Here is an 11,653-nt window from a genome sequence, read left to right on the forward strand (position 1 = left end):
TTCCAGACCAGCAGATAAACTTAACACACAAAATCATGTAAATAATTTTGTCATTTTGTCATTGACTAACAGAATGCACAGCCAATCATAAAGAGAATTATCACTCATTTCTCAGAATGATGTACTGTTGAAAAAGCACACATTCTTAAAGATTTATGTCTTCAGCAACATTACTTTATAGCACAAACTAATTCAATATGTTGTTCTTAATTATAAATTAAATTTGATAAAGGTAAATCATTATTAACCTGTGATACACTAGTTAATTTCTGAAATTTTACCCTACACATTTACTAAAATGGTCCACACAGAATTTAGTTTTTAAACATTGGAAACAGAGAATTACCTTTTACTATCATTTGAATAAAATGTTTTCACAATATGAAATATGATGAACTAACACAACTAAGAAAATATTTTTCTGCCCATGTGTCTTTTCAGGGCCTCCTTAATATCCTTGTTCCTGAGAGTGTAGATGAGTGGGTTCAACATGGGGATCACCACCACGTAGAACACAGATATCACCTTGTTCTGGTCAGTGGAGTACATGGATTTGGGCATCACATAAATGAATGTAGTGGTCCCATAGTACAGAGTGACTGCACTGAGGTGGGAGCTGCAGGTGGAGAAGGCCTTGTGGCGGCCCTCAGTGGAGCGCATCTTCAGGATGGTGATGAGGATGTACATGTATGAAAAGACTACTACCAGCCCTGTGAACAGAATCAAGGAGCCAACAATACTTGAGGCAACAACTGTAATGACACTGACATCAGAACAGGACAGTTCAACTAAAGGAGCAAAGTCACAAAAGAAATGATTGACCCTATTGGGTCCACAAAGAGGTAAAACATAGACATCAAGATAGAGAGTGCATCCATTGATTAAACCACCTACATAAGTCACCATGATTAACTGCACACAGACTCGGGTGGACATTTTGGTTGAATACAACAGTGGGTTACAGATGGCCATGAAGCGATCATAAGCCATTGCAGCTAGAAGGAAATACTCAGCTGTCCCAAAAAGAGCAGAAAAACCAAGCTGGAACGCACATCCATGGTAAGAGATGGTATTTTTGTCCACTAGGAAAGTAACCAGCATGTTGGGTGTTATAGAAGATGACAAGACTATGTCAACAAAGGCTAAATGGCTGAGAAAAAAGTACATGGGATGATGGACCAGAGAAGAAAATCTGATAAGGAGAATTGTGCAGAGATTGCCAGATACAGTCACCAGGTAGATGCACAGGATGATGATGAAGAGGATGACTCGAAGGACTGGATCTTGTGTTAAGCCCAATAGAATGAACTCTGTCACTGTAGTGCGGTTCCTATCCACCAGGGAATCCATCGGACTGAGGAGCTGCTGCTAGACACAGCTGTGATGAAAAGCTGATATGAATGTGCCATAAATATGTAGCTACATTTTGATTAGCACAAGCAAATATAATAGTTACACTTTTAACCTGGAGTTTCAGCCTATGCTTTTATACCTAATGAGTGTATTTTTAAAATATTTTAAAAGTAGAAACATTAAAATTAGCTTCAAATAGTATCTCCTTGGCCCTCTATATGTGCTACGATACATATACAGAGCTTTAATCAAATGATTTAAAAATAAGAGAAATATTTAAATGACAAAAGTTTTATTATACTTAACAGAATAGATTTAAAGATGTTAATAAAAATTTGTAGTAATGACTGGATCACTTACTAAGTTAACACCAGAAGATTTAAAATGTTAAGTATAGATCTTTTTATTTTTCATGAAAGTGTTTCTTAAGTATTTTTAGATTTCCATTTTATAATTGAACAAATGTTAAGCAGCTTCTCTAAGGTTTCATAGAAAGTACTAGAAGCAGCATATGAAACTCAGGCAGGTTGAACTCAGCCTGTTACTTCAGTAACCATAATGTAATTGAAAGACTAGTTGCAATGACATAAATAAGCATTATAATGAAAGTGAACACATAGGTAAACAAAGGATATGGGGCTTGTTTTTCAACTGTCTTTTCATTTATAAAAGAAGTGCTTCCTTAGCTACATAGTTTACAAGTCTAGCAATAACAATAGGTCTTGTTTGAAGACCATTTTTTAAAATTATAAAGATGTAGAGAGCCGGGCACTGGTGGCTCATGCCTGCAATCCTAGCTACTTAGGAGGCTGAGACCTGAGGACGGTTTTACAAAGCCAGCCCAAGCAGGAAAGTCCTTGAGACTCTTATCTCCAATAAATGACTCAGAACACCAGAAGTGGCACCGTGGCTCACGTGGTAGAACACTAGCTTTGAGCTGAAGAGTTGAGGGACAGCACCCAGGCCCAGAGTTCAAATCCCATAACTGATTTAAAAAAAGTGATGTACAGAGGAGTTACAGTCACATAAGAAAGTCAATTAGTACATTTGTTTTCAAACAGTGTTACCTCTCCTTCATTTTCTTCTTTTTTCCCTTCGGGAGAACCATTGCAACAGTGATACTCACAAGACTCTATGTTGAAAAACACCAATTATTAAAATAAGAAATACATTCTCTTCATAGGAATGGAAGAAATAGAAAGGAATTCATATTAAAGTTATACATGAAGTTACTAATTGTAAATTTATGAGGTATTTTTAATATTTCATTTGCTTTCTCATATCATCTGAAATGCCAACCTAAATATTCTGCAAAATATTATGTGAGTGATATTTAGAACTTGACTGTTAAGGTTCATTTTCTCTAACAAGATCTATTTGCTAAATGCAAAAATACTTTCTAATGGAGTATGGTAGCATTGACTGTGAAAACCATTTCTGTAGTAGGAGAGAATTCAACCAATGGACATAGTAAGTTTACAGAGTTTAACCACTAAATGCCTTTGAAAACTTGTGAGTATATTAGCATGAGGCTGAAGGGTAAATTTAGGTATATTAAATACTATCTGAGATTCTGGTCAAACAAGTAGATGCATTGGATTATGGAAAACTGAATTATGTGTATTTGTTTCCATGAATTTTCTTATAAAAATTTAAGTTATTTCAGCTAAAGTGTTGTTGGTTTTTTTGGTAGTAGATAGCTTGATTTGACCAGTTAGGGCACAAGTATTAGATAAATTTTCATATTGTTATTTTTTCCCTCTGGTACAAGAGGAAACTGAAAAGACAGCTATACTCACAGAAAGCAACCGTACCTCTTGAAATAAGAATTCACTCATCTTACAGTAGAAAAACACAGAGGTATTTTGACTATATAATAGCTCCTCTGGCTTTTATTATTTGACTGAAGTGATAAGCATCAGAAGACTAAAGATTCACATGAGCATTCAAATATACCAGTGATTGTTATATTCTCTAGTGGATAATGAGCTGTTGATTTCATATAAACAAAAGTAATTTTCAAGGACTTTGCCAATCCTCAAGTGTAATTTCTTTTTTCTTCATGTATTAATCACTTTCCTTTCATAATGATTTGGAGTACAATATTACAATATTAATCACTTTCCTTTAATAATGATTTGGAGTACAATATTACAATTTTCTCATAGCTAAATACATGACCTTACTTAACTTAGGTATATCAGTGTAAAGAATACTAAGTTGAAATACAACACATCTTCTCAACATCTGTTTGTGATATTGGTACTTTACAGTAATAGCTGTAAGACAACTCCACTAGCTACGTTGAGAATGTAGGAGAGATAATATGTAAACTTGAATTTTAGATAATTATTATGTATATGTGATTTTTATAACCAAAGATATAAAATATAAGTTTGGAAATTGTATTGAGTATTGTTAGCAAAAAGTATATTGGATGACTTCTATGTGAGACTTATTATTATGGTAGCCACAGGTTTGCATCTTGTATGATTTAATGGAATATGAATGCATGATAATTTCCTATAACCTGAAGAGTCACTCTAACTCATTTGCAAGCTGTAATTTTAGAAACTTCTACTTCATGGTTTTATGTTCCCATCATACATGTGATGATCAGGGATAGAACTAACCAACTTTCATTAATAGCTTAATCTGCCAAGCACTGTGTTTCCCTTTCACATGCTTTATCATCTTCAATCTTTCCAATGATTTCCTAGCTAACTATGTCCAATGTCCCATTTAAAAGGAATAGAAAGATGAAACTGTGATGATTTGAAGGGTCAGAGGACAGTTCTTGGGAAGAGATGACCAACTGAAAATTTGGTGGTACTTAAATGCAAAGGAATTTTAGGGGAGATGAAACCCAAGTGGGCAAAGAGGCAAGACAAAACAAAAATCAAATGTTTAAATGGTAGCTGAGTGAAAATTTGTGATTATATTGAGTTCCTGTAAGAGGGACTTTTAAGACTATCAGCTAGAATTTGAAAGACTTGAATATTAAAACAGATATATACAAACAAATACACACAGAGAGATACACACAAAAACTCACATACATGACTTAGCATAATATTCAACCTGTTAAAAGGAGGAAATTCTGTTATTTCAGCAACACAGAAGAAGTTAGGGGACATTATGTTAACTGAAATAAATTGGTTAGAAGTAAACGTTAAATGTTCTCCCCACTAAATTTAGGAAAAACAAGGCCTATTCTCATTCATTTCTAGTAGTCAGTGTTTTCCTGGAGTTGCCAGGCAGAAAATAAGGCAAGCAGAAGCCATCAAATGAAGACAAAGACAAGGAACAAATAAAACTCTTGAATTTACACACAATATACAGGTGAACATATTCAATGATGGACAATGCCATTACTGGAGCAAATGATTGGAAACAAAAGGAAAATGGTCACAATCAATTAGAAGAAAAGACCTATTTAAGGACACCAAATATTGGCTTCAAATGTATAGAATCTTAATTAGAGAAGCTGAGAACCTCATAAGTATGATTTGAGAATCATGTGCCAAGGCAAAAAAGTTTGCCTATTCTCAAAAAAATATTCCCTACAATATTTATCTCAAGAAATTTTTATCATTTGAATTTAATTCTTTGCTACAGCCTGAATTGTCTTATGAGTTGTGACAAGAAAGAGAGCTATGTTGGAATCCAGACAATCCCAGCTCAAGCAGGTATGGAGTCAACTCTGAATAGCTCCAGGAAGCAAGATTTACAATCTACTTTCCTTCACCCAGTGGAATGGTGGTCCAGGATAAAGGTTGAGAGGCACAAGAAAATGTTTGTATGTGTTTTTGTTTTTCACAAAGGGGAATTATTTGTAGTATGTCAGTAAGTGAATTGTAGAAAATCTAAAATCTGATTCCACTTTAAGGTGAGAAAGCAGAACAATACCTGAATGATAACAAGGATAAATTTAGCACATGAGTGATTAAATAATGTTTAGAGACACAATTCTTCTTTGAATATCTCTTATTTTAATGTTATGTATTAAAAAAGGAAACATCAAAACTAAAATTAAAAAATCATATTAGAAAAGACATGCCACATACTTGTACTCAAAACCACATAGCATTCCTAACAGTCCGAGCATAGATATCTGAGCTTTACCTTTGTGTCCTGAATGTAGGGCACACTTGTTATAAATGAAGAGCGGAGCTATGGTCACACAGAAAATCGGAGACCTTGGAAAGCCCTCGTAAGAATCTTTTACCTTAAAAAATGAATCTAAGAGAAACTTCTGTATTGCTCTTGGGAGCAGTTCAATGTAAGGGTTTACTGAGCATTTATTTAGTGTCACTCTAGTACTCCTACAATAACCAGTGTTTTATGGTTAAGCATATATTACATGGTGCAAAAACTGCATGTACTTCTGTAGAAGTGATGCATTTGTGCCAGCCATAAGTAAAATGAGGATCAGAAGGCACAAAGGAAAAGCCCCATAGTTTAGCCATTATTGTATAATAACACTGTGTAGAGGAACAAGTGTAAACAGATGCTGTCAAATAAAAATACTGTAGACAGACAGTAAGTCCCACTGGGATGTATTTTATCCAGAAAAACTTGTGAAAGACTTCATGAAAGGAAGAAAACCAGACGTACCGGATTCCTTAACAAGGTAAACGTAACTTTAGGGGTACCTGTGTAGGAAACAACACAAATATAGAAGAGAGGAAGAGTATTTGAGTCACTTTTAGTAAAGCAAAAGTTTGTTTTAAAAAATTATAATGAGGGGCAGGGACGGTGGCTCAGTGGTAGAGCGCTTGCCTTGAGCTGAAGAGCTGAGGGACAGGGCTCAGGCCCAGAGTTCAGGCCCCACGACCGGAGCCCCCCCCCAAAAAAAGCTGAAAGTGGAGCTCAAGTGGTAGAGTGTTAGTTGTTAGTAACACAAAAGTTTAGGAACAGCACCCAGTCCCTGAGTTCAAGCCCTAGGACTGGTACGCATGTGCATGCACACACACACACACACACATAAATTATAGAAATGAATAATCTTAGTTAAGAAAAAGAGGACTGACTATATATATCTCAAGAATAAATGGAAGTTTACACTATCACTAGATTGACTTCTTCATGAATGCCATTAGAATAGTGAGGGGGGGCTAGAGCGCTTGCCTTGCATGCATGAGGCCCTGGGTTCGATTCCTCAGCACCACATAAGCAAAAAGAAAAAAGCCGGAGGTGGTGCTGTGGCTCAAGTGGTAGAGCGCTAGCCTTGAGCTGAAGAGCTGAGGGACAGTACCCAGGCCCAGAGTTCAGGCCCACGACCGGACCCAAAAAAATTAAAAAAAAATTATAAAAAATTATAGTGAGGAATGAGGAGAAACTGCCAATGGTTGGATGAGGAGTGACTGGAGAGAAGGAACAGTCAATTCCCAGTGTCTGCTTCTGACCTAGCAAAACAGGTGCGTGAGAGGAGGAAGGATGAGGATCATTCTCTTAGTCTGCTCCAGTGAGACATTTAAAGGGAAGTGTACTATTTAGTGCTTGTCTGAAATGTGGTCAAGATCACCTTTTTTTCCCCAGTTTTCTGCAGTGAGTTTGTGTGAAGATTGCTACAAAGTGATCCTAGGCCATGGAAGCCAAATACCCAACGTAATCTGCTAGGGTGCAAATAGATAATCTCACTGCAAGAAAAACATTGCTAACATTTTTGTTGTCTGATGTACTTTATTATCTTCAATGAGAATTTGGACCAGTCATAAGTGTTGATATCACACACACACACACACACACACACACACACACACACACACATATTTCAGGAGAAAATCTAAAGTAAAAAGAAAATTCCAACTTAAAATTTAAGAGAAGTGAGGGAAGGTATGGGTTGTGAGGCCTGAGTGAGAATGTAGAAAGGAGCCACAGCCATTAAGATGTGTTGTATACATAATATCCCCCTTGGAACAACCACTTAAAGATAATAAAAATATTCAAGAAAACATAGGATGGAGAATGAGCAGAAACTGCTGACTTTTGGATGAGGACAGATGGAGAGAAGACACAGTGATTTCCCCAGTGTATGCTTCTGACACTAGCCATACATGTGCTTGGGAAAAAGGATGGATGAAAGTCACTCTCTCATTGTCCAGGACCTTGGGCCTTGGAGCATTACAGGTTGTCTGAAAAGTGGCTGTAGGATTTTCTGTTTTGTGAAGGCCACCCTTTTCCAGTTTTCTTGTAGCAGGCATTGGATTTTTTGAGTACCTTTTTATTATCACTGAGTATTTGTACAAAAGAGTTTTAATTCAACATGTCAGTTTATGAGTACAATGCATCTTGATCAATTTCATGTCTTCTACCATCCTCCTTCATCTCCTCTAACCCCACCCCTCTCCTAAATATACCTGGTTCCTCATGTATATATGTTCATTTAATAATCAAAGTAGAAAAATGTAAATTATACAGACATTTATGTTAAGAAAATTAGCTTCGGAAGCATTACTATGCTTATGCCATATAAAGTATATTTCAGAGCCTACACCTTATGATAAAAATATCATGTAATGATAAAAGCCTCACTTCATCAAATAGACACACCAATAATAAATGTTTTATATATATATTTGTGTAGTATGTTATATAAGTATATTTGTTGTGTATTTATATCCATATATACTTGTATACATGTTTCCTAGCTACAATGATCCAATTTTTATTTTAAAAAGCTACTGTAATTTAGACAATAAGTAATATGTTATTTAAAAGTTATCTCTTACATATATGAATTTATAATAAAATTACCAAGAAAGGTGCCTAAATGGTTTCACTAGATTATTTTATTAAAAGTTTAAAGAAGCAGTAACATCAGTTCTTCACAATCTCTTAGAAGAACTGGAGGAGGAAATACTTCAAAGTTGATTATGTGAAGTAATAGAAAAAAATGAAAACCTGACTGAGGGTATTAAAGGAAAAATACATTTCATCTGTACACAGAAACAAAAATCTTTAGCAAAAAATAGAAAATTCCTTTCCTGGGCATTTATCTAATAGACCAGAAACAAAGCAACACTAACACTATCAGCACAACCATGCTCATTGCAGCATTGTTTACTATAACCAAGATTTGTAAACAACCCAGATGCCTTCAGTGGATGAATGGTCAATAAAATGTGGTATATATACACAATGGAATTCTATGCTTCAATCAGAAAAAATTATATTGTACCATCTATAAGTAATTATAAAGATTTGGAAAAATTCTATTAAGTAATGTAAGGCAAACCCAAATCAACATTGTTTGTATGGTTCCTTTCATTTGTGTTGGCTAGAATGTTTCTATAAATCTACAAGTTGACAGTATGGATGGTAAAAAACAAAAAGACACTGGGACATAATAAATTATACAGTTCTCCAGGCAGTCACACACAATGAGACCAAAGGAGGATATTCTTAAGAGAAAAAAATACGAAGGTGCAATGTCTATGTGCATCTGATCATATAAAATAATATTAATCAAAATAAACTCCAGGAAATGGAAGCAAGAGGTTTTCCTTTTTGCTGTTTTTGTTTTCTTTTCCTTTGTCTTGTTTGTTTATCTGTTTGGGAAGGGTAAATGGAGAATACAGAAATGTAGACAAAGGGTGAATAAATACAGCAGTGGTACTCACTTGAACTGTGTTGAAAATGAACTATACAACTTGTGCATGGGGATGGGAGGGAAAACTAGGACAGAGCAAGTGAAATGGTAATATTTTTAAGAAGGAAATGTACTCTTTGTCTGACTTATATAACAGTAAAGTCTGTATATCACCTTTACAATAAGAATAAACATGCATTAAAAGAATGAGTCTTTAAAATGTTATGCTAAATAAAAGGAAATGAATGCAAAAGGTAATGCTTTATTCACACAAATTATCCAAAGTAGGCAAAGCCAAGAACACAGAACAGTGATTAGAGTTTCCAGAAGCCAAGGGAGGGGATGGAAGTGGTGGGTATGGAGCTTCTTGTATGAGTTTTTAAAATGTTCTTCCAAGTCTTTCCATTTCCTAGCAAATGGGGTGGTGTCATTTTTTCTGATGGAAGCATAGAATTCCACTATATATGCATATATATATCGACATATATATATTATGCATATATATATCGATATAGATATATAGATATATCACATTTTCTTCATCCACTCATCTACTGAGGGGCATCTGGGTTGGTTCCATATCTTAGCTATGGTGAATAATGCTGCACTAAACATAGTTGTGCTGGTAGCTTTAGTGTGGCCTTGATGTGATCATTTGGGTAAATGTCCATAAGTGGGATTGCTGGGTCATAGGGGAGCTCTATGTGTAGTCTTTCAAAAAATGTTTTTTATTGTAAAAATAATGTACAGAGGTGTTACAGTTACATGAGCAAGGTAATGAGTATACTTTCTATGAAGCATTGTTACCTCCTTCTTTGTTTTACCCCTACCATCCCTTCTCTCCCACCTCCACAACTACATTCAGTCCTTTCCCTCTCGTCCCCTCCCCACCTAAATTATAAAGGTCATTTTTCAATGTAGTGTCTTGTACATCTCACTGTTATAATGGGTGAATCTGTATTGCTATTTAAGCATTTTGTTTCTTCCCTTCCCCTCCCCAAGGTAGAGGAGTGTATATAAAAAATGCAGGGCACTGACATCAAATGCAATGAAAACAGGGGTTATACTGTGGGGAGGAACATACAAAGAAACAAAAATATCACATGGTACATTATAAATACGTTAGGAACAATAGCAAGAAAGAAAAAAACCATTTGTGTCCCTATCTTGGGTTCATTTCACTTAACATCATCTTATCTAGTCATATGTACATAGCTTTTCACCTTTTCTGCTTGTCCCAGACTTATACTAGTTATAGCAAATAAGGGAAACCATAGGACGTATGTTTCTTTGGGCCTGGCTTACTTCACTTAATATAATTTTTTCCAAGTCTTTCCATTTCCTAACAAATGGGGCAATGTCATTCTTTCTGATATAGGCATAGAATTCCATTGTGTGTGTGTGTGTGTGTGTGTGTGTGTTTGTGTGTATCACATTTTCTTCATCCATTCATCTACTGAGGGGCATCTGGGTAGGTTCCATATCTTAGCTATGGTAAATAATGCTGCAATAAACATAGCTATGCTGGTAGCTTTAGTATGGTCTTGTTTGTGATCATTTGGGTAAATACCCAAAAGTGGGATTGCTGTGTCATAGGGGAGCTCTTATGTGGAGTCTTTTGAGGAACCACCATACTGATTTCAAGAGTGATTGGACAAGTTTACACCCTCACCAACAGTGCAGTAGGGTTCCCTTTTGGCCACATTTCCTCCAGCATCTGTCATCATTAGATTTTTTTATTATACCCATTCTACTTGGTGAGAGGTATAAGTAAACCAGTCCCAAAGAAATTTAGGGCCCATGGTTTCCCTTATTTGCAATAATTAGTATACATATAGCACAATCTTATCAAAGGAGCTGAAAAATTCAAAAGCCATAAACAAATGACCATACAAGATGATACTAAGTGAAATGAACCCCAAGATATGGACACAAGAGGTCTGTCTTTATTGTTACTGTTTTAAATGTACCATGTGATTTTTTATTGTTGTGGTTGTTTCCTTTGTGTGTTCTTTCCCTTATGGCATATCCCCTGTTGTCACTATACTTGATTTTGGTACCCTGCAACTTGTGTATGCATATGTCTAATCTGGGAGGGGAAGGGGAAATAACCAAATGCTGAAACAAGGACACAGGATGACCCATTGCAACAAAGATACCCACAAGACAGTATATTGGAAACGAACTTTACAACATGGTGGGGGGAGATGGGGTAGGAAGAGAGTGAGAGGTGGGGGAGGGAAGGGATAGTGGGACAACAACAAGGAAGGGAAGGGGTAATAATGATGGACAAGTAATTATTCATTGCCTTACTCATATAACTGTAACATCTCTGTACAGCATCTTTACAATGAAATTAAAAAGTTCTTAAATTAGATATGGGTTACGTTTCTACGAACTTGTGAATGTAGTATATGAAAACTGTATTGTAAAGTTTTAAATCATTTAAAAGGCTAATTGTATATTTTGCGGATTTTTTCATGATAAAATAGTCACACAGTATATTTATCTGGATTCTCTTTTCTGTACTGTTTGTCTATGTGCCTATCTCTTCATGCATATCAAAGAGTTTTAATTACTGTAGCTATATAAAAATCTTAAGATAGGGACTGGGAAGGTGGCTCAGTGGTAGAGCGCTTGTCTTGCATGAATGAGGCCCTGGGTTCGATTCCTCAGCACCACATAAGCAAAAAGAAAAAAGCCGGA

The 11,653-nt window shown here is 35.7% G+C and overlaps 1 protein-coding gene across 1 annotated transcript; it reads right to left on the reverse strand.

The window, feature by feature from the left end:
- Positions 1-405: 405 nt before the first annotated feature.
- On the reverse strand, positions 406-1,350 carry LOC105995091 (olfactory receptor 478-like). Its single transcript, XM_013028757.1, has one exon. It carries the CDS (start codon positions 1,348-1,350, stop codon positions 406-408), a length of 945 nt encoding a protein of 314 aa, XP_012884211.1.
- Between the last annotated feature and the right edge of the window lie 10,303 nt (positions 1,351-11,653).

Source organism: Dipodomys ordii, unplaced genomic scaffold (assembly GCF_000151885.1).
Source record: "Dipodomys ordii isolate 6190 unplaced genomic scaffold, Dord_2.0 Scaffold113, whole genome shotgun sequence".
In the NCBI taxonomy this organism is placed as follows: domain Eukaryota; kingdom Metazoa; phylum Chordata; class Mammalia; order Rodentia; family Heteromyidae; genus Dipodomys; species Dipodomys ordii.

Excerpts from the sequence above, each read along its gene's own strand:
- LOC105995091 (XM_013028757.1), bottom strand. The coding sequence starts at position 1,350 with ATGGATTCCCTGGTGGATAGGAACCGCACTACAGTGACAGAGTTCATT.